At 38.3% G+C, this 24,474-nt stretch overlaps 2 protein-coding genes across 4 annotated transcripts; both read left to right on the top strand.

Moving 5' to 3' along the window:
- The first annotated feature begins 2,746 nt into the window (after nt 1-2,746).
- LOC139288587 (forkhead box protein P1-B-like) lies at nt 2,747-16,574 on the top strand. 3 transcript variants are annotated; one of them, XM_070909907.1, is made up of 16 exons: nt 2,747-2,811; nt 5,131-5,271; nt 8,866-9,003; nt 9,090-9,179; nt 10,390-10,510; nt 10,977-11,082; nt 11,208-11,315; nt 11,677-11,764; nt 12,146-12,223; nt 12,323-12,524; nt 12,680-12,756; nt 12,939-13,040; nt 13,194-13,321; nt 15,194-15,248; nt 15,464-15,630; nt 15,749-16,574. In XM_070909907.1, exons 2-16 carry the CDS (start codon nt 5,146-5,148, stop codon nt 15,909-15,911), a joined length of 1,749 nt encoding a protein of 582 aa, XP_070766008.1. In that variant the 5' UTR covers nt 2,747-2,811; nt 5,131-5,145; the 3' UTR covers nt 15,912-16,574. The 3 variants fall into 3 exon arrangements, with proteins under 3 accessions (XP_070766008.1, XP_070766009.1, XP_070766010.1); XM_070909908.1 differs by having other exon boundaries at nt 12,323-12,518; XM_070909909.1 differs by lacking the exons at nt 2,747-2,811; nt 5,131-5,271 and adding an exon at nt 6,519-6,620.
- A 781-nt stretch (nt 16,575-17,355) lies between these two features.
- Nucleotides 17,356-18,642, top strand: LOC139288547 (myoD family inhibitor domain-containing protein 2-like). The gene is made up of 3 exons (XM_070909861.1): nt 17,356-17,482; nt 17,940-18,185; nt 18,380-18,642. Exons 1-3 carry the CDS (start codon nt 17,356-17,358, stop codon nt 18,640-18,642), a joined length of 636 nt encoding a protein of 211 aa, XP_070765962.1.
- Nucleotides 18,643-24,474: the final 5,832 nt, after the last annotated feature.

Raw genomic sequence — 24,474 nt, forward strand, 5'->3', positions numbered from 1 at the left:
TTTTTTGTGTATTCATATGACCTGTGTTAAAATAAGATTTGTGAAGCCTAACCTTTGTAGATAATCTTGCCCCAGGAACAAATTTGAACAATGAAGACAGGACAGGGACACCTAAAATAAGAAATAAATTTAAAAAATAAATAAATAAATGAAAAGATTAAATTAGTTTCACTTTCCTTGAGGGACTGGTTTTGTTTTAGTGTATTTGTACAAATCACGGGTGCTTGGTAAAGTGACGCAACCACTGCAGCAGGGTCAAATCTGTATGAAACAAGTTAATCAGACATGGTTTACCACTGCTGCACCAAAACAATTTCAATGTCTCTCAAATCCATAGGTTTAAATCCATAGGTATTTTTTCTGTGGTCAGTTGAACCAAAGGCACCTTTTCCTTGTGTTTACGTGTGACAGAGTGTGTGAATGAGATAGACTATTCTAGGTTGCATAGAGCAGAGCAGATCTGTTTGAGTACTAGTACCAAAATACTATTTCTACGTAGCTATGGAGTATGCTTTCCCAATCAAGTCAAATGTTTAAGTATTCATGATGCTAGTGTCTTGGCTTGGGTTCTCTGCTGAAGAATCTTCACAGGAGGAGTTAGTTTTCAGACCGCTGATTTTGCCAAACTTGCTTTATTTTCCCTTTATTCTTCTTCACGTAATAATGTAATAAGCACACACTGTAGGATAAGCGAATAACAATACTGTACCCTTGCACATATACAGTTGAGCACTCACTTCGGATCTCAAACCTTGTAACTGATTGTTGATCTTGGATGGTGCCTTGTGTTTACCAGCAGTTTAGAATGTCATCTGTGTCCAGCATGTTGGAATTGTACATAGTCATGTTTCTCTATTAGTTTTACACGTGTTTGAGAAATAAAGATGCCTAAACTTTCACCTTTTGCTGTTTGGAAAACTTGTATGTGTCGTGAGAATATCAATATTGTATTGAATAAAAAAACCCCAGCATATTACATTGTACTGTTTTTCTAGGAATGATTGTCAGGCTGTTCGTTGGTAGAAAATGCTTCAACGTCTGCTGTTAGATTCAAAGATGTGTACATGAATTTGGTCATTTTCCATTTCCACTTTTTGATTTTGATTTTTGCAGTGAATCAAATATTACAGACATTATAATATTGTAACACTGTTTACTCTTTGCATTAACTATATCTAGTTCCCTTTCTAAATTAAGGAACAGAAAACAGTGTATATAGAATATACCGTTGATTCAATTATTCAAATTATCTAAAAGACATGAGAAAAAAAGGTAATCAACAAATGAATCTTCACAAAAATAATACAATAATACAACATTTTAATTAAAATGCAAGGCATGAAATAGGGACATAGGCCATAGGGACAACATTGACTTTGGATTTTAAACTGAGGCGCTGAAAGGCCTTAATTTCATGTTGACCCCTGCACACATAGTTTACTTCAGGGGAAGAAAGCCACCATTTCATGACGGCATGACGTAAAATGTCTCCCTCTTGTGGTTGCATCAAAGCATGGACATAAAAAACAGTTGACAAGAGAGATACATTTGGACCGAGATAAGGATTTCATCCGTGTGAAGACAGTCTTGTCCTTACAATGACTGTAATTGCACACAGAAATATAATTACATAAAGATGAGTAGTTATTGCAGTGACCATCGTTGTATGCAGCACCATGGGTCTGCTTGTACAATCTGATCAGCTTTTCTCTTAAACTAAATATGTTCACAGTACTGAGCAGGATGCTCTTGTATTGATTTACATTTGGATTGTACAAACTCTGGTAGAAATGCCTTTTTTGTGATGAGTGATGCAGGAAGACATTGTTTTGCACATCTGCCTTTGTGCTGGACTGAGAAGCCTCCCTGCGTGCTTACTGCAAGTTTGATGGGGAATGTCAGAATATTTTTAAATAATCAACTGCCGCATAATATCACATCTACTAGGAAGATAACGTTATTTGCTACTCTTCTCCAGGAAATGTACTGATAAAAATGTATTTCCATTTTATCATAACAGAAGCGATGAACCCATCATTTCAAGGGGATTTGCCTTTCTTGGTAGAGTTAATGGCAGTGGTTATTTCTGTAATGTTTCACATAATGTTTTAAGGGAATCAGGGACACGAGGAGTAAAATATGTGATACGTTTTTCAGGATGGACTGAGCTGAAACCTCATTAAATTGTGACACGTAGATTTTCACATCATATCTTATTTTTTTTTTACTTTGTACTAATATCGTTGTCAATGTTTCATTCCTTTTAGTGTTTATTTTTTCAGGAGAACATTTTTTCTCTCCTTTCTAGCCATTTTCCCTTGATCTAATAAAGTGTCATTGAAAGATCCATGAAGAAATGATCAATTTCATTATCGAGGTCATTCAGTTTTATCTGGCCTTCTGTTTATCTGATAAATGGTTTATTTTTGTCTGAGTTAGATTTTTGTAATTTATTTGCTTCTTTGAATTGCAATTTTCCTTATTGTATAATGGAAATCATTACATTCTTGCATATAACTCATAGAGGAGTCCTTTAGCACATGAGCTGTTCATTTTATTTTTTTCTACAAAAAGGACAATCTTACTTTTTTTTTTGGGGGGGGACGCGTTTCTTCAGCCCTGCGTCATAATTCAAGACGGTCTGAAACGGTCTCTCGTGTGAACATGACGTCTCCAATGTTTACTTTCACCGAAGCCACGCCCTCTGTTAGCAACTTGTGGCTAGCTCGCTACCGAGGAAGGCACTGCTCCGAGGTTCGCTCTTCAGACACCACCCCGAGTCAAAAAGACTGTCAGTCCGCACACAATTCGGTGAGTAAACGCTAATTCAACAGCGCGCTGACAGTCATTGAATGAATATTAAAGTCAACGTTAGACTCATTGTGATATTTTCCGGGTGGCAAAACGAAGAAGAGAGAGAAACGTTTCTTACAAGCTAGCGTTTAGTCAGGCTGCTAGCTTTTGTTGTGCTGTTAACATAAACGCCACCCGCAAGGTTGGTCGAAAACTGTTTTCCAGTCTAGTTGACATAGGTTATTAAAGACAGCGGATATATAACACTGGGTTATCTTCATACTTAACATATTAACTTTTAAATCTGCTGATTTCTCCGTATAGTTAGATGCCTAGTTAAAGGCTCAACGCAAAGACTGCGGTGGTTGGTGTTAACGGATATCGGTTCCACTCGCTAAGCTAACTTAATGATGAATGGCTTTGCTATAATTAACAAAACTAACGTTACAACAGATAACGTTCATTCGGAATTATAAGTATATCATTTTAGTTGCTGATTGTCAGGTGAAATGACTGTGTCGTGGAGGTAACTTAGGTGTAGCTAAGTTAACTTAGGACAATACGAACCCAGCCCGAGTAACGTTACACTATTGAAACATTATAGATATGAACGTTATGACTTCCGATCTGAGTCAATCCAAGATTTTGAGTGATCGCAGTGACGATGATCAATTGGGCACCGAAGACGACAGCAGTTCAGACTGGAACCGAGACGAAATAACAGTTTGAGTGCACCACAAACTAAAATATCGATTAACTATTAAAGGGGCTTTGATCCAGACAAGGTGTAGTTGAAGGTAATACACTTAGGTAACAGTGGGGATACTTAAATGGATGTGAAAAAACAAAACTATATGTGATTTAAAAATAATTGGTCTGCATTATCAGCAAACGTTAACTTGCCAAACATTAAGTTTATTCTGTGTGTGGAGTGTGGAGAATCTTGTAGATTTATGTGTATCATTACTATCCACTTGCTATACACATATTTAAGTGTCACTGATTTAAATGTGTATTGTTTTGCTTTTTTCAAGGGAAATTTCATGATTTAAGCTTCTCTATTTTGACCATAGCAGTTTTGTTGATACCTCCTGTGTGAAACCAGATGTCAAAAAATACATTCTTAAGGGAAAGGGTGTATATTGTTTACTCTTTCTTAAGGAAAGGCCTCTCTGCATGGTTTCCTTCACATTCTTTGAAGAGTGGTGGCCCCCATTGCTGGGGAGTTGCCCCTGAACACTTAAAATACAGTAAAAATTAATCATGGACTTATTATACAGGCAATCCCCCCAAAAAAAGTTCAGATCATAATCCTACCGGATAATATCTGTTTTTCTAATAATACATAATGGCACTGATTATACTACTCAGCCTGTTTCTTATGAGCAAAATCACCCCTGACATCTTAAAAAATGTCCACAGGAAACACTGCCCTTTGTCTACAGAACTAATCCTGATCCTGAAAGCAAAAGTAAACAGAGTGGAAACCTCACCAACAACTGCCTGTTTTGATTAGATACGTTTTAGTTTGAGATTGCAGCGATTACCTCAGTTTTGACCATCTATGTTATGACTTGTCTATGAATGACACATTGCTGCAGCTAGACATAACTTACCATCTATTAGTCATTTTAAAATCCAAGAAACGCTGTGGGCTTTTTTTCCTTCTTGAATTTGTTTGTAGCTAACTGTTCTAATCGGATCATCAGTTAGATGTTGCCTAAATGTTGATGTTGGCTCTCAGTGGTGACTAACTGACTGATTGATTAACTTTTGATTGCATTTGATAGTTGGGTAGCCCTGAAAATAATGCCATTTTCCTTGAGGCTATGTGGTTTGTTTCATTTGAGGCTTTCTGTGTAGGTTTCCATCTGCTCACATTATTTGTTTGCCTACTTTATTTACCTTTGTTTATGCCGCTTAGCTTTTGACTCAAACACACCCAAGCTGTATACATAAAAGCCTACTTGTGCATTGTACTACCTGCCACAGCCGTTTATCGCACCACCTGGTTAATGGTAAATTGTTCCAGAAGGAAGATATGTTTGCACATAAACACAGACCCAGGGCCCCTGTGTTTACAGTAGTCATGGCAGCGCTCGGTTATTCAACAAATAGACCCAACATGTTCCTCTCTCACTTGTAGAAGAGAATGTTTGTCTTGGTGGGTAGAGCTGTAACAGTGTAGTTCTTAACTTTCAGTGCTGTCACTTTTTACATTCAACATGATTACTTTGACATGGTGAATGACTACATTATTGTAGTCTGCTCCCTGTCTTTTATCGCATTGTTGTGCCTCATCCAGTTGCTTTCGTTTATACTTGTTTCCTTTCTCAGGTCAGTGAAGTCCAGATGCATGAGTCTGGGTCAGAACCAACACGCCACACCATTCCAGCAAGTCAGACAGAGAACGGGAATAATACTGAGAATGAGAGTCGACTGAGGAGCAGCCAGACTCCTCCTCCAGAGGCACCCAGGGTCAGTCCTTCCCACCTGCATCCACTCAACACATCAGCGCTGGTCTTTAAAAGTATATTGTTTTTACAATATGCTGAGTCTTTGCATATTCCTCAAAAATATGATATAATAATGACGGCTTACACGGTTTAAAAGAAAATGTTTTCCAAATGTGATGTTTCTTCTCTCACATGATAGTAAACAGAATATCTTTGGACTTTGGACTGTTGGTTGGACAAAACAAGTCATTTGAAAATGTCACGCAGGACTCTGGGAAATTGTGATGGGCATTTTCTTACTTCTGTCTTACATTTTATTGACAGTATGAATGATTTATACATCTACAGATTAATCAATGATGAAAATAATCTCTGCTCCAAATATCTATTCCATTACTATAGCATATTGCTGATATTATCATTAGAAACATTTGCTCGAAGCAGTTAAGATTGTTGCAAATGTGTGGTGAAATTAAAAACAAGGAACATATAGGTTTGCATGGTCAGGATCTTGGACAGCTAAGTCTTGATTTCTGACTGTCTTTGATTTTAAAATTTGGACACTAGTGAACCATTCAAGACCAGCTTCTCAATTGTGAGGATTTGCTGCTTTTCTTTACTTCACATGATGGTGAACGGAATATCTTACGGTTTGGACTGTTCGTTGGACAAAACAAGCTATTTTATTACTACACTTTGGGCTTTTGTAATAAATTGATATGGTGATTTTATAGTGCAAACAATTAATAATGGCTGATTCATAGGTAATGAATGGTTTGCTGCAGCCCTGAAGCAAATGATGTTGCATTCAGAAAAGTTTTGTTTTTGCAGTTCTGTTATTTTGTTACACTACAGCTGCTTAGGGGCATGTGTAAATGTTTGTTCTCAATGCTACAAATGTGTGTTGCAACCAATGCAGCTGCTTTTGCTTCACTAAAGTGTGAATCACAATTAGTTATGCTACATTTGAATTTATGTAGTGCTGGCCTGGTATCCAAACACCAACATCAGGTACATGACGATAGCGGACACAGAGCAGACAGCATACTGCTTTATGAGAATGTTTGCTCTTTTGCATGTAAAGATATCCCTTAACCTCTCACTTTGACTGTCTCAGTGTCTCCTAACTGCAGTGTTTTATATTTATGCTGAGGGGGAGTACAAGGATGGGGGGAGGTTGTACTGAGCCTTAGAAGGGGAGGGAGAGCACAACCCCTGCTGGGCGGAGGGATCAGTGTTATATTGTTAGTTTTGTTTAGGCTCACATCATGTAGGTTAGCGAGGCTCTGAGAGATTGTCAGGCTGAACGCTATTGCTGAGCAACATTTGTTTTTTCAGCGCCCAGAAAGCCTTTTCAATGGAGACTTTCAGGTTTGTCCAACTCTTTCTCTATTTGTTTTGTGGAATTTTTATAGCAGGCAGTTTTTTTTAATCAGGTTTAAATTTTTTGCTTAGTTAAAGTGTGTGTCTGTCAGTGAAAGTGATGCCACTTTTCTGTGGTTGTGTAATTTGATATTTTTTTTACATCTCATCTTACTAAATCTTCAGTTGAGTTTATTACCAAATATGTCTTTGCAAAAGTCACGATTTCTCGGGCCACACCCATTAGGGCATTTTGGTAAGTATTAAATCTCATACGGGAAGGCCTATTGTGTTTGTTTTTCAACGAGTTTTCAACGTTCCTATTTACTGTCAGTCATCTCAAGAGTTCACAAGACCAGTCTTGCGGGAACAGATCTGTGTTTACACTCAGTTGCTCACTGGTATGACTTTCAACAATAACAACAACAGAAGATGTTTGGACTTGCTGGCTACCATGGCAACAGGGATTAGGCGAAGGCTGTTGTTGTGTTGATGGTGTCCACAGAAAAATAGAGGGGGCCAACTGGCTCTGTTTGTGGGATAGACCTGTTTTCATTGCTTTGGTGGCCACCTCTGCAGCATTGAATTTCATAAGAAAGGACAAACTAGGAGGCAGTCATCTGTTATTGTTAGCCCAAAGCCTGTGTGAAATTCACTGTCAGTTTGTTTACCCGATTCAAAACAGACTCTGCCTCGGAGAGAAATGTTTGTTTGTGGTTCAGACCTTAATTAAAATACGAATCTCAAGTTCTGTTTTCATAAACAGGCTCTGTATGCTTTTTTATTCATTATTTATATCTCTGTGCAATTTTGATTGCTCTGTTTATGTTGACTGTAAACATCCCTTGAGCTGTGAGGCTTGACAGTGAGGGGGGTGGTGTGGTAATTGCTGCATGCCTAGCAGAGGATGTTGTTGTTGTTTTTGTGGTTCTGGTTGTTGTTGTTGTTTTGATGGAGTTCTAATTCCCCTGAGCCATCCGATGTTGTTGTTGTTGTTTTTGTTTGGTTCATTTTTAACTGAAGTGACAGTAGAGCCAAGTTCAGCTTGCTCGATTGACCAGTGAACTGAGAATAATATATAAGCAATGCCATGAATATTTTTATTTTGAGCAAGAAGCATAGGAGGAGAGCTCATAATCCTTTTAGTCATTTTTAAACCACAATGTCAGACATTTGCTTGCTCCAGCTTCTCAAATGTGGGAATTTGATGCTTTCCTTTGTCATACATGATAGTTAACTGAATATCTTTGGGTTTTGGACAGTCGGACAAAACAAGACCTCTGAAGACGCCACCTTGAGCTGTGTTATGATAGACATCACTATTTTCTGACATTTTATAGGAAAAACAAGTAATCGATAGATCGAGAAAATGATCATCAGATTAATCGATAATTACAATAATCGTTAGTTGCACCCCTACATAGGAGTAGGTTTAACAGTTTGACATTACATGTATGTATATTGGGTCCGTAATAAGTCATTGACCATGTACTGGAGTCTACAGTACACTCACTACATTTACATGAACGCTATTACAGGGATAAATGAAGGAAAACTGGATAACGCGTTGACTTCCACTGATATAACCTAATTACTGCAAATATTCCAACAGCAACGAATGTGTGGCTGCATTTGTTATATTATGGTTTTTATCTTTAATTTGCTATTTTCATTATTTTCTATGTTTGTAAAGTGTATTGAGGCTATAAAATATAAGTAAACTACCTTCTTACCTTACTTACTACCATATTAACCAAGGCTGGCGTATATTAGCCTGCATACTGAAGGGTTTTTTTTGAGTGAAAGAACAGACTTTGTAGTGAGAGAGCGCATGATGTGTGTGTGTTTGTGTGTGTGTGTGTGTGTGTGTTTAAATATCACAAATAAGCTACTGTTCAGCTGTGGAAACAGTTAGACCTGTTTATTTCAGTTTCAGTTTCAGTTGAACTTTATGTATGATTTAATTATATTGGATACAAGGATGTGCCACTAAAAGTAATGTTGGTTCTTTTTATCCTGCCACACTGCTGTCTAAAAGTCTGTGTAAAAGTCTGAAGTCCCTGTTAGAAACGTGTACGTTTTATAACCAAGAAATCAGGTTACTCCAGCAGAATGTAGCTGTGTCTCACAATCCTTAACCCTGATTAAAGAGATACGGTTTTTCGTTTACATGTAAACTTATTGTGTGCACTACACTTTTTTGTGGTATGGATTTTAACTTACTGTTATTGGGTTTTTTTTCTCGACGACGCAGGTTCCAGTGTCTTTGTCCATGATGACCCCACCAGCAGAGGCCGCACAGCAGCTGCAGCAGACACCACAGCAACAGATCCTCAGTCCTCAGCAGCTCCAAGCCCTGCTCCAGCAGCAGAAAGCACTCATGTTACACCAGGTAATGTATCTTTAGAAAGGTTATGTGTTTGTCATAGTCCACATTGAATATTTCTCTTAACTTAAATTTCATCAACATTTCTGCAGCAACAAATCCAAGAGGTCTTCAAGAATCAGCAAGAGCAGCTAAACATGCAGCTGCTACAACAGAAGAATGCTGGGATTGTTAGTCAAGAGGTAACTCCTATTCATTATACCATTATATAAGTTCATGAATATTTGATCGTTATAGCAATATGTATTATGCAACAAGGATAATCAATTTCTGGATTAGGGACAATTATTATAACCGATTGCCTCACATCCTGAAATATCAAATATCAAAATGTCCAGTTCTCTGTAACTAGTTTGAGGTTCTGCATTGTGTGGAAGTAGTACAAAAAATAGCATTTGAGGCTGAAGCTGTAATAGTAACAGACCTGGATTACATATGAGGTGTTCTTAGCTGTGGAAGGCGCTTATTTGTTTGTTTATTTGTATGATTTCCAATTATTTTAAAGACCGCTGCGTGCAATTTTTCCGCTGTAAGTGCCCTGAGTTTATCCATTTAAGGAGCATCACATTCAGAAACTACATGCTGCTCTCTCGCTGTACCCACACTTGTGGTCTCGTGGACTCCAATGTGTGTGTCATGTGTTAAAAAAAAAAAAAAAAAAGCCACAACACAGTATAGTTAACTCACAGTCACACATCAGCTTGTGTGCATGTGTTTGCGTGACAGCAAGACATCATCAGTCTTGGCTTCTCAAATCCTCCATCAACACGCCGTTTTAACATGTACTTACTGTTGGCAATTAACGGAAATTCATCGCACAAGCAGGCACTTGGCTGAGCGCACAAGCAGCAGGTGTTGGTGTTTAGAAAAGGAAAATGATTTGATGTGCTCTAAGCAGAAGTTAGATTTATTAGATTAGCAGAAATTGTCCAGTTAGATGAAAACAAAAGTGTGTATTTCATCCATGTGTTGGACACAACCAAAATGGAGAAAAAAATGTGTTTGACCAACAGAGAACATTATAAAAAGAGTAGTCAGCATCCGACTTGATCACTACTCAAATCACCGTGATCACCGTTTTTTCTTCTTTAAATAGCTAACGACATTAGCTGATTGCATTAAGCTAAGTGGTTAAGTGGTTGACAGCACCTGACTTTATGGTTACCCAGTGAGGCAGAGCTTTGTGTGTTACACTTTCAGCCCTACAGAATATGTCCAGTGTGATGTACAGTGGTCCTGCGCTCTCTCTCATATCGTCATAGAATTCATGTATCTTGGATGAAGATTTCTTTCCTGAATTAAACTGGAGACAAAACTCTGAGCAGGCTGTATTTGGCATGAAGAATGGGGAAGGCATTTACTGACAGATGTTGTGTCACCTCTCTGTCACAGCTGACAGCCCAGCAGATCGCCATCCAGCAGCAGCTCCTTCAGGTGCAGCAGCAACATCTCCTCAACCTGCAGAGACAAGGCCTGCTGTCTGTCCTTCCCACCAGCCCCATCGCAGCCCCAGGTATGCTGTGTTACGGTCCTTACTGCATTGCTGTTTAAGTTCTAGTTGTTCTACTTGTGCTCGACAGTATTTTCAGTTTCAAGTAAACACTGAGGCATGGGTCAATGTAAAATTTCAAACATTGCGCCTTGTGTGCATTATACTGACCCATTTATATCAATGAGGGTAGGTTAAATAACAAAAACAACTCTCTGTATAATGCAGTACAGTTCAACAGCACCACAAACTGCAGCCTCCTAAATGATCATAGAGATGAATCAACACCTCTCTAAAACAGTTTCAACAAAAACTGAACATTATAACCTTTATGAAGGTAGGCTTTACTGCGTGACTGTTGTATTAGACTGCATTAGTTTTAGCGAGGTGAACATAATGGGCTAGTAACTGAGTGTATACTCAGATTTTGATGTTCTGATTTTAAGCTAATTTGGTTTGATTTATTTATAGTGTATATATGCACTTTCAGGCTGCGAGAATGGTATCATCCTGTCTGCTGGTGGAGACACCAGAGAGTCTTCCAGTCAACAATCTACCAGCAACGGTCATCATGCTCTTCTGAAGAGGAAAGAAAGGTGCTTTAGCAGTTTATACTCTCCTGTCAGAACTTAAGTTTCTATATATCCTGTCTTTATTGTGCTTGAGCGACATGTTGACTCTGAGACGTGTCATTAATGGTTGACTTTTATACTTGTTGCAGTGGATCACTGGATGAAAACACGCAGAATAGCCATCCTCTGTATGGAAATGGCATGTGTAAATGGCCTGGCTGTGAGACTGTCTTTGGAGACTTTCAGGCATTTCTCAAGTGAGTGGTGAAACTTTGCATTCCTCTAAAGCTGACGTAATGTTCTATCATGATGTGCAGTGGCACAGATATAGTAAATATATGGGTAAGAAATGTATGTATGTTCTGTATTTTATATGTATGCACAGGAGAACTTGCTGTCATCATTCATATAAAACATTATCTCTTATTTTACTATTCCTTATTTCCTATTTTTGTGTTGAAAACAAAAGTATTAAAATTATCTTAATGTTTCTCAAGCTGAAATGAAATTATTCTTGTTCAATTATTTAGCATTTTTTGCTCTCTACCACAACTCTCAGCCTGTGCAACACTTGGTTTCCCTAACTCATGTCATGATTCATGATTTGTTTGTCTGCAGACATTTGAACAGTGAACATACACTGGATGACAAGAGTACAGCACAGTGTCGTGTGCAGATGCAAGTGGTTCAGCAGTTAGAGCTGCAGGTACGCAATTGATTTATTTTCTTATAACGAAGACTTTTTTATATATATATATATATATATATATATATATATATAAAAATCAAACAACAAAAGGGACAACACATTTATTAACAGCAAATAAAGCTGAGTCATTGTGTGTTAGAGTGCGGTATCAAGTCATTTTTATTTTAAACTATTGAAAAAGAAAAGATTTCTAAAAACTCTGACAGTGATGGTGTGTTTTCACAACAGGCCTGGAAACAGAAGTGATGTTTTTAGATAATTACACTTTTCAGGATGCCAGAAAAGAAGAAGTTCCCACACCAAATGTCATTTTGTCATTTAACAAGCCGCAAATTCGCCAACTCTCAACTTCTATTTTGGTCCTCTCATCTAACACAGCTGAAAAAAGACAAAGAACGGCTGCAAGCTATGATGGCTCATCTCAAATCCTCTGAACCCAAACCCGCAGCGCAGCCAGTAAGTACCTGCTATGACTGCTTCCCTCAATTAAAATAAATGTTGTTTTGCTTGTAGTCACACTGACGTTTTCCTAACTTAACGACTCTGTTTTTTCAGGTGAATCTGGTGTCTAATGTATCCTTCTCCCAGGCAACATTGCCCAAAGGCCCTCCTCCTATGAGCTTGTCTCAGAGTGCCACGGCACCATCCACACCCCTGACGCCGCTCTCTGAATCCCCTTCAGTCCTCACTCCCAATAGCATGTTCACTGGAACCCCTGTACGGAGGCGATATAGCCGCTCTGTCAGCCAAGGTAACGGTGAGAATGAATTAAAATTTTATTAATAGAGAACTTTTTTTTTAATTTTTTTTTATTTATTATAGATTAGTTCTGTTTTCAATAATTGGAAATGTTTCTTCTTTCATTCTGTATATGTTTATGTATAAATATTGCTTGTTAATGTCTTTCCACAGATATAGTTGATAATAAGGAGTTCTACTTAGGCACAGAAGTTAGACCTCCATTTACTTATGCTTCTCTCATAAGACAGGTAACGTGTGCTTTACTCATTTTACACTAATTTACTACAAAAATATTGGAATACTGTTGAAAATACGAATTCACTTTCATTTTTGCACGACAGTATTGGTCGTCCAAACCGATAAATGAAGCAAATCCACTTTTTTTTTGTTTCATTTCCAGTATCTCTTACGTGCTCTTGGTCTCTTTCAGGCGATATTTGAATCACCTCGCAACCAGCTGACATTAAATGAAATCTACAACTGGTTCACTAGAAACTTTGCATATTTCAGGCGCAATGCAGCTACTTGGAAGGTATGAACTGTTTTGTCTTTGGATATTAATATATAAAACAGGAAGCGTCTTTGGAAACATTTGGTTGCATTTACATTTAGTTTTAATGTAACTAGATAAATGTAAATTCTTGTAAATAATACTTTAATTTGATCCTTTTCTTTAATCGTCCAGAATGCGGTCAGACACAATCTCAGCCTCCATAAATGCTTTGTACGTCTGGAAAATGTGAAGGGAGCTGTGTGGACAGTAGATGAGATTGAGTTCCACAGAAGAAGGCCCCAGAAGACTGCTGGTAATGGGTAGGTGTACTTTGAAATTAAGCCAGAACCCTGTGTGTTTTCAGATATAACTGGAAGTCAGAAAAAGACTCCACCTTATCAGTACACACAGTATTTACTGTAAGCAGTTTTCTAAGGAGTTTCTAAGGTGTGTGTGCTACAAGCAGAATCACAATTGACATATTCACACAAGCAAATGGACCCCTCAGCAAACAAAATGAAGCGCCACATTTGTTGCAACGGGCACCAGCCTGCAAGCCGGATCTAGAAATTTCACGCAACCTGGGTCCCTCTGAAACACCACTGTGCAGGAGCAGGTGGTAAAAAATGCCGTGTGATTGTTTTAATTTTATTTGTTTTATTTGGGGTATGTTATGTCCTGCCACAATGACTCAAACTTTTATTTGATTTGATTAAACAAACAGACCAGGAAGTGCAGTGTGTACATTGCACCCCCCCCCCTTAGTTACTGTTGCTTCGCCCGTCAAGTTTCCCAGTCTAGCACGCCGCATATACAGTGGCAGATTTACCTCTTGAAATTCTTAGTGATGGTTTTAAACAATAGTTCCCTGATTTCAGTTGGAGGTAGACAAAAGAAGGATTGTTATTTTTACCCGCCGACTGACGGTTTTGTCAGCTGAAATGAATCAGAATCAGAATCAGAATCAGAAATACTTTATTGATCCCCGGGGGGAAATTGTACAGTACCGGACCGGTGCTCCCATTCAAGAGTAGAAAGTAGCATAATTTAGAACTAAAAGTTTGTACAAAATATAAAAATAAGAAATACAAAATACAAAATATACACATTTACAGTATTTAAGTGAAATGAGGTGAAATGAAAAATGAAATGAAAATACAAAATATACACATTTACAGTATTTAAGTGAAATGAGGTGAAATGAAAAATGAAATGAAAAATACAAAATATACACATTTACAGTATTTAAGTGAAATGAGGTAAAAATATATACAATAACAATGTATATGTATGTATGTGTTGCACTAAAGTGTGTGACTATATATGTATTGCACTTAAACATTTTGAATAAATAGTGAGGTGGTGTATGAACAGGTGAGGTAGATACAGATACGGATTCCAGTCTCAATGACAGCCGTCACTGGCATTTACAAACTCATTAAGCACCACGAGTTGATTAAAACGCATTCTTTGGCAGTCTATTTAATGTTTGTAACTGACCTGTTGTAAAATGAGAGTCCTGTAAAAGGGTTTTTAAATATGCACTTAGTTGCTACGTGCATGATATTGTGTTAAAAGACTAAAAATCAGCATCTTCCCAAAGAAACCGTAATTGTAGTCCTATATAAGGAAAGGACCAGACTGATATTTCTTTCCAACATAACCCTGTTTGGCTGCTTACGCGCAAGCAAGACGTTATTGTTCGTATTTTCAACATGTTTCACTTTAAAAAAAAAAAAGGGCTTTTAGGATGTATTTGGCAAATGTAACGCTATCTCAGATAACAAATTTGCCTGGGGTTGCTCCAGTGTAAGCCGGGCATGGTAATGGTAATGTTTGCAGCTTACATCAGGGCAGATAAACACACTGTTTAATCCATTCCTTACTCTTTTGCTCTTTTGTTTTTGGAGAGGCTTAAAAAAAATACACCACCCTCCAAACTCTTTAGATACTGAGAATACTGAGTAGCCTGATGCGCCGCCTCAACATGTGAAGAAATCCAAAGCTTGACAGGCCTGCTGTGCCTGGTTACAGTTGCTAATCTATGATTGGACAACCGCTGTTCGGGGCAGGGGATTTGCACGTGCACCACTTGGTGTAATGCCACCCCCAAAGTATGATGCTTATCTCAGCTCCTTCAGGTGTTGATACTCAATTAAATATAACTTTTTGTTGCATCTATGTATTAATAGAACTCTGCCGAAGAACTCACAGAACCGTCAGAGCTTGGCTGGGTCTGCTCTTCAGGTAAGAGACATGATATTTCAAGCTTTATTATATATATTTTATTATATAACATGAGACTGTTGCAATGTGTATACAAAGCTGAAAGGTGGCATAATGTCCTACTTCACTGTGCCTCTATACTGTTTATTGCTGTAGTATGAAGATTGTCCCAGCTACACCTGTTATGTGTTAATGTGGTATTATAAATATAAAAGCTGAGAATGTACATTTTCCAGAGCGGTGGTCTAGATGGCAACAACTCTCTCTACAACCCAGCCTCTCTGGGCAGCATCCCATTGCACTCCCTCCCTCATGTTCTCCAAGAGCAGATGAATGGAGCCCTTGCTAATGGATCTGGATACCAAAGTGACAGCAGCGCAACGCAGTCCCCTCCACAAGCTTTGTAAGTGTCTACGTTCCCTGACATCTCTAGTGTATTTGACTCATCTGTGGTTTAATGTAATTATGTGATCACAAGTCCTGATTACATGTTTTTTCCCCCTGCATGTTCAACAAACCAGCATTAAAGAGGAGCAGGACGATGAGGAGATATGTGAAAGCTATCCCTATGAATCTCCGGAGAGCACAGACGAGCACGGCCACAGCCCAGAGATGAACCAAGATGAAGACAACGGCAGCCCGGAGAGGCCCAACCTTCATTTCGATCGCGTGCCTTCTCTCTGACTGTGAGGTCTCCCAAGTTCTGCACTGCAAGGCCGCCTCACTCACAGCCTGTGTGTGACTTTGTATTCCAAAAGATTCCAAAAACAACTGCTTCATCCACATAACCAAACTCTTCTTGGGGAAATTTTCTTTTGTATTTGTTTGTAATCTATCTCTCAATTCTTTCTGTACAATAGAGTGACATCACAAAATGCATTTGTGAAACTGTCTGTTCATGATTTTTCTTATTTTATATATTATATATGTACACAAAAGGACCATGATGAGCAGAGAAGCCAAAGGAAAGGGAACATTGATAGTTAGCACTTCACAATGAAAAGTTTCCCCCCTCTGTATAGCTACTTTATGCTATGTATGGGGCCACACTACCTGATTTTATTTTAGTAGACATATAAAGATTTGTAGAGGAAGTAAAAAAAACAAACATGTTGCTTTAAAAATGAAAATGTTCACTGCCAACATGATCTGATATATTTGTATTTAAGGTATAATCAATTGATGAAAGGAATAAGTAGCTTCTTTATACTTGATGGTCTTTTTCACCCCTTCCACAAACATCGCTGAATTTGCTCTAACTGAGCTTGTAAGAGTAGATAATATAGATTTACCATTATTGTAAACCAATGCATCTCTATGAATAATAAATTCCTCATGATAAATGTGTACACTGTATGTGTCTTTCATTTAGTTTTATGATTGGCTTGGTGTAAGCGTTTATCATTGTTTGACATGATGAAATTATGGCTGGCTGCAGTGTGGAGCAGATGGCGGCCCCACTTCTCGCAGTCAACAGTAATGACTTCTTAATGGAAGGTAATGGAAGAAAGCAAATGGTTTGGGTGGTACATTTTCCACTGTGGTATTGTGGTATGTCCAGCAGATGTGATCTCTAAACCACTGTTGGAAGCACTGGTTGAGGCAAGATAATAAATTGCGGTATGGTAATTTTATGCTAGTCTTGCCTGTCATTACTTGAAATATCCAGGTGTTTGATAAGTGGCCTGACTTGACTCCCTATTGACATAATGCCATAATTGAATGGATCTTCCATGCATAAGCCAACACAGATTTGTAGTCGTGCTTCCTGAGTGGCGAGTATTGATCGATGTGTGTGTGTTATTCACAATGTGGGTGTGTGCATGATGATGGGAGGTGTTCAAGCCCAAGCACAGAGGGGTTCACAGTTGCAGCTGCTACGGATTATACTGTTGGATATTTAACCAGTACACGCAGGTAATCTTCAAAGTAAATTATGGGGCAGAATTCATTCAAGAATATGTGGGGGGGGGGGGGGGGGGGGTTTGTTCATTTCAGTATAGGGGCAACATTTCTTGCATGATTCTTTAATTCATCATGAAAACAAGATGTTGCAATAATACTTTATTGCTCTCTGAGATAAGGTAGTCTAAGTTATCATAATACCATTATTTAAGCAGTGCTTTGCATGTGTGTCTCACTCCATGTGTATTTTCTCCAATTTGCTCTGCATAAGATGACAACTCCTTTAAAGCTTCCTGTGAATGATCAGGATGGTGTCGAGCTTGAGAAAATAGGCGACCATGTGTCTGATGGTAGGTTGTTGTTTACTCCATGTCTGATTAGGCTAAATACCACTTGGATGAAGTTATTGTTGGTCAGAACTAGAATAGGAAGTTAAAATTGTAGAGCGATTGATCGCAGTGGTGCACGCCAAATGTTAGTGGGAGAGTATATATTCACACACAGTATTTATTTTCCACGGGCCTGATTCAATCCAGGAAACTGGATCCAAATAAAAGCTTGCAAATCGATAATCTCTCCCCGCTGAAGTTTTATTGAGCAAGCCTCCCCTATTCAAGTCTCACCTCCCTGACATACTGCATGTTAATGGTGTTCTGAATAATTAAAACTACCTCAGAGGGGATATGAATAAATTGCCTAACAGAGCCTGGGCTGGGTGTTGAACCAGCACTGAATTTTTATAACATCAGTGATGTTTGTGCATCCAGAATCATCCCTCTATTATTCCTCTATATCAACCTTTCAAAGGAAGCATCCCCAAGCCAGTGATGGGCAGTCCATCAAGAAAGATGATTGACAAGATGGTCAGTGGGGGGCGTAGACTGAGCACCATCTCAGAGCAAGACCCAGACAAGCTGGACACCGATCCGATTTCCCATGATCCCCTGGGTGCCAGTGATTGGGGTGGATCCAGCCTCTCCATGTGTTCTGACAAGTTTAAGAACAGCAGCAGTCGTTTTTCCTCTGATGATTCATACCAGCCTGACTCAGGAGGTATTATTTAAGTCCTCTAAAGTACAACAGTTAAAGTGAGTAGTGTTAATCATTAACAAGGTTATGAATGGTGTTGTTGATTCCTGGTCAGAGGTGCACTGGATGGCAATTTGAAAGTAATTTCTCACTAAACAATTTACTTTGTTGGATAAGCATTTTCATCAGTTTCTCTTTTGATCTCCTCATGCCACCAGATGACTGTGCAGCACTTCTTCTCGCCTGTCTGCATTGTCGTTTCCACGAGTTAATGGTCCTGCTACCGGATACGTGTGAGAGGGCCGTGAGCCGCTGTTTTCCCTCATACAATTACATCAAGGCGTCCAGCGAGAGAGACCAGCAGGGGAAGGATTGCTGCAGCTACAAGCTGGAACTGGACTGTAACTGCTGCGGCTCCTGTCAGGACGCCGGAGAACTTATAGAGCTGGCCATGGAGATATCAGAAGTGTGCTATCGCTGAGGAACTCCTTCTCGTGCCTTTCACCCTCTGACCTGCAAACACAATGAATTCACTTCAAACAAAATCACAAACATTATAAATTGTGAAAACTTGAATGCTCAACAAGCAGCATGACTGTCTCATATACTTAATAAATTGCCTGCATTACCAAGTTTTTTTTATTTTGGCCTCATGTGGAAATTCATATGATCTGTAACTTGTGTGCCTCAACATTATGCAAGCAGGTAACTCCTGCCACCCTTTAAAAGAGAGTAGTGTTAGTTGTTCTATTAAAGAAGAAAATAGCTGACACAATAGAGTATGTGTGTCAGCCTCGATTTGTTGTCACAGCCACGCTCGTCCCACTGAGCAAAGTAATCAAACATCAACATGCCGTCCTGTCAGGGTGGAATAGGGGGCAGGAGTCATCTTCACTGGCATCCTGTATGTTTCTGGTGTCACTCCATAAAGCACGACAGGGTAGGCTGACGACATTTATTATTTTAGGTGACCAGGAATCTGGGAGCATGCTTTCAAACAACAACTCAAGCTATTCACAACAAACTAGAGTTCAGTCTAGTCCAAGTGTAAGGAACATAACAACAATAACAAACTGAGCAGTTCCAGCTGACAGAGGGAAAGTTATCAGATGCTAAAATCTAAGTATAGAATGGAAACAGTGGTATGTATCTGTAGTATGTAATATTAATTGGTTTATATGCTCAATGCCATTATAAATTAATGTAATTAGCCTGTTAAATAACATATACAACAGGATAATGTCATGCTTCTGAAATATTTGGTCTATTTTTCTTAAAATAAGTTTTCATTTATAATATTGTATCTTGGTTACACTGTATGTTCACTAAATATACTCCTTGGTTACATGTCCATTAGTATTCTCCACTGACAGGGGGAGGTGAAATACCTTTCTATTTTAGGCTGCGGTCACGCTCCTGTGAAACATGTACAGCAGTGCTGGAAGAAGTATTCAGATCCTATACTTGAGTAAAAGTTGCATAAAAGTACTGCATTTCAATTTTTTTTACTTAAAATAGTACACCACAGATTTAACATTGCAGGTGAACTCATGATGGACAGTTAAAAAAAAAAAATACAAATACATCCTGCATCCCAGAAATGACACATTGCTCTGGGGTCACACAGGAGAAGAAGAACTTAAAGGCACCATAAGTATCTCCAAACCTGTCATGGGTCAATCAGCTGTATGGCTCCCAGGTTACTGAGTACTTTGAGGCCAGAGAAGTTGTTTCTGGAGTTAGTATGACCCTGGAGGAAGTTCATGACAAGGTTTCAAACCTGGAAAACAAACTAAACAGTGACACATTTGAAACTCAAATACAAAATAATGTTTGCTGTGATTTGAATTTATTTTATTTTATTTTTTTCAGTTTCAAAATATGACATGATATTCATCCCATATATTTGCATGTTGTGACAAAAACACTTGTTTGCGAAAGGTCAACTGACTTCTCTAGCTACAGCTTTCTAAAGAGAGACCCATTGTCTCACAACAACCTAAGTTTAGGCTGCTACATGTTGAAGCATTATTCCTCCACAGCCAACGTTCCTTTGAGCCTGCATGCTGGAACCTGGCACCCTCCAACACCTCAAACCTTTCTTGGTTTCTGTTAGCCTCTGTCTCTTAGCTCAGTCTGTTATGGTATGATGCAAAAATTCCCTCCAGTCAAAAACATGTTTTGCTTATTGCTACTATATTTGGATCTTTGACCTTCACTGTGCAGAATGATGTATGTGCAGAGTTTGACGCATTCATCTGCTGAAGGGGAGATTAAGAAATGATCTGTAGTACAACCATCCAATGCATGTGATTGTTTATCATTAAGACATTGCAGTTTATAACAGAGGGTGTATGTAGTTCTTATCACTGCAATTCTCTCAATATACCTTAGATGGTTCTGATGAAGCATCTTGGCCTATTAGAGCTTCTGGAGGCTGAGGGCATGAATTTACATGCTAAACCTTCCAAATTGTGCAATAGCGTCTAAGTAGATTTATGATTACGTATAGGTATATTAACAGTTCGTGTTTATTGGTGATTTTTCCCCACAGTAACGTATAACCAGCATACATTTTCATCTTTTCTGAGTGTTGCCAGCCGGTTGACGTCGACATGTCCCTCATGGTGTATGTTGCCCACCAGAGGGGGCTGCTGACAGCAGATGAGGCGGACTGCATCATCCAGTGTCTGATGGGCCTGGAGCTGCTTGTGTGGCACCAGGACTGCACCCTGGCAGCCTGCTGCAGAAATCCCTCAAGGAGCGTCTGAAGCACTCTGCCGGCTCTCTGAGGATGCATCTCTACCCACAGGACTGGGATGTGCTGGTATAGTAACAGACCATAAAACCTTTTGAGCTTAGTAAATACAAGTAAAACAATAAATGAAATATGTTGATTGACACTTCAGATTTTTTAGATTTTTTTCACATGATTGAGGAAGTCCCCCTATTTAGCATCTATAAGTGGAATATAAACATATAACATAACACACTATAATGTAGTTGTAAGCAGATATGAAAGTGTTTGTTATTATATTTGTCAACAGATTTGACTCCTTCTGGGGGCACCAATTAGTGGAGGCTGGGGTATAAAAAAATAATGAATGACAATGTAGTGAAACAGAGCTGTAATAATCTCCTATTAAGACTTAATAGTTGTAATTATTACCAAATGCAATACACATTTGAAATATCCTCCTTTCTGCTTACAACTACATTATAATGTGTTATACACCACTTATTAAATGTTTGTATACTGCTTATAAATGCTAAATATAAGATAAATACTATGGGGGACTTACAGTAAAGATTATTTATAAATAACTGGATCTTTACAAAAAAAAGTAGCATTAGCAGTTTTAGATAGCGTCTAAAGTCATTACAATTTTGATTTCGAGGAAGAAAAACAAGAAGTTCAACAAACATTCAAATAAAACTTTTAATATTCTCACATGATAGTTTCCACATTGAGTACTAATGAGTTTGAGTTCACTAATCTGAAACCAGTGTGTACAGTAACTATTGCTACATTCATCTCATATAAACTGTAACAATAAGAACAGTTGCAACATCAGCAGAGAACGTTGTCTGTGGGAACCACAGGAATGAGAATGAGCAGAAGAGATGGTTCTTCATTAGTGGTTCACCCATAATGTGCCATAATAATAATTAATAGCTGGATGATTCATTATGAGAAATCATAGTCATAGTGATGTCTTTAAGTTAAGTGCCACCACCACCCAGTCACATTTCAGGGTTTAGATTTTTTTATTTATCTATTCCATAAAAAAAAAGCTGATCTGGGTTCAGTCAAAGGGCAATGTTACAGGCCTGTGTGTATTGCACTATTAAGGCTCAGTACGTGGGATTGGTGTCACCATAAGGGCCACACTGCAGTCCACTGAAGCTGTAATTCACCTATAACAAAAAAAACTCAATTTAAGGTCCACTTACTAGCTTGTTCCAGGCTTTCAACCACATCTCATAGTCTTAGCAACAGAAGTCTCATACTACTTCACTGTCACATGATGACAGCTGAGCTGTCTCCATCTGCTGATGAAGACTGTGAGATGCAGTTGACAGCTTCAGAAAAAGGTATTATTATTATTATAAGCAGATCTTGAGTTCATTTTATTTTGTCAAAACTACTGTTTCCAAGGACAGGTATGAACTTTCACAATGTACTTCACCTGTTTGTAGTTTATTTATGACCTGATTGCCATCATGTTTTAGATATTGCTTGTAACTACACAGGAGAAACACAGCTAACCGAGGTGCATCAGCTAAGCTGTTAAAAACTGCTATTTATATCTTCACATAAACTTATTGTATATCTAATTTTGGCATCGCATTTTGGCAATCATCACTTTGAGCTACATTCATATAATCTCAAAAGGATGCTGAATATTCAGTAAAACTTTGGAAACACTTCCTTCAGTGTAGAATTTGTCCTTAATAAGGTTAAAATAAAATGCACAACAACCCCAAAGTGTTCAATATTAAATAAATACATAAGACATTATGAAATAAGTAATTACATGAATAAACAAGTAACACATAACAAGACTAAGAGTCTACAGCCATGTTCGCGTCTCTGTGAGGCTGTACTGAGGCACAGCGGTACTTTGAGCTAAATGCTAACATCAGCATGCTAATATACTCACAGTGACAATGTTAACAAGCTGATGCTAAACAGGTATAATGTTTACCATGTTCACCATCTTAGTTTGTAGCGTGTTAGCATGCTAACATTTGCTGATTAGCACAAAACAAAATGTACAGCTGAAGCTGATAGGATATTTGGTTAGAAATCAAAGTATTGGACAAATTGAAATTATGCTCTGATGATAGCGCTAGAAAAGTGATTGCCAAAGTTATTCGAATTCTTCCTGAGGGGAACAGTAATGTCTTAACCAAATGTCAAGGAAATCCATCTATATTTAGTGGACCAAAGTGGTGGGCCGACCGACATTGCTATCCCTGAAGCTGCGCTACCAGTGAAATCATTTTATAAATTACTAAAACTCAGCTCATTACTATGAAATGTTATTTTCATAGCACTGCACTTTCCCCAATGACACTTTTTATTTCAAAATGTTACTTTTCATGACAATGGAGTTTCAGCCAATCACATGCCTCCACCCACTCAGCAGACTCAACGACTGCCAGCTAGCTAGCTAGCAAGCTCCTGTTGGGCACAACAACCAAACAGATTTACGCTCCTCACAGTTATGTGTCTTTCTCTATGGAATAACTTGAAAACACAACATTGCCAAGATAACTCTGAATTAATGGGTTCTACTGTTAACACTGTATCTTCACTTAGGTGCTGAGTAATAATCCAAGTCTACAAGCTAACCTAGCTAGATAGCTGGGTAGCTAGGTAGCATTTGTAGCTACATTGTGCTGCAGCAGTTAGTCAGTATAGTTTTGGCATCGTCGTTGCTCTAGCTAACAGGAGCTAGCTGGCTAAATTGTGTGCTGTTGTGGAGCCTGTAGGGATCACAGACTGTTTGCTTGAGGGTTGTGGTTCTTTTAAATAAATGTGTCATTGGGAAAACATTCCACTATGAAATAAAAACAGACATTTGAAATAAAAACATCTGTACCGAAATTAAAATGAAATAAATAAAACACTGTTACTATGAAAATACTAATGATTCAATAACATTTAATAATAATGTTGGGTTTTAATAATGAAATAAAAAAAATATTTCAGAATTTATTGGTTTATTTATATATTTTACTCTATTTACTTTTATTTCATAATGCCTTATTTATTTATTTAATACTGAACACCTTGGGGTTCCATAATAACACACCCTTTCTTGTGGTTCTTGAGTCTGAGAGGCCTTTATAGTGTTATCTTGTGCTGACGAAAGGCCCTTTCCTACTGCTTTCTAATTTACCATGGCACTCTTCAGTTAATCCATTAAGCACCAAACACCAGTATAAACATCAACAAAATGTTGCATCACTGTCTACAACTCCTCTTACATCACCAGGGTAACAGAAACGACTGTAAGGCACTTAAATCAATTAAAAAGAGAATTACTTTGACACAGTTTTAGACTAATTCTAAGAAGATCACATTGTCAAGACATGATGTTGCTCTGTAGGCACAACTTCAACCATTGCATAGTTTAACAAAATGGAGACTGTGCTGTAACAGGGCTCTCAATCTATGGCATAGTTATTAACAAAGGCATACGTATGCAATGTGCTACAACTGTTGAAAACAAACTACTGAAATGTACAACAACCGTACACCATAAAGAATCTACAATCTCATACAATATCCTGTATGCATTTG

The sequence above is a fragment of the Enoplosus armatus genome, chromosome 8 (genome assembly GCF_043641665.1).
Source record: "Enoplosus armatus isolate fEnoArm2 chromosome 8, fEnoArm2.hap1, whole genome shotgun sequence".
Lineage (NCBI taxonomy): Eukaryota > Metazoa > Chordata > Actinopteri > Centrarchiformes > Enoplosidae > Enoplosus > Enoplosus armatus.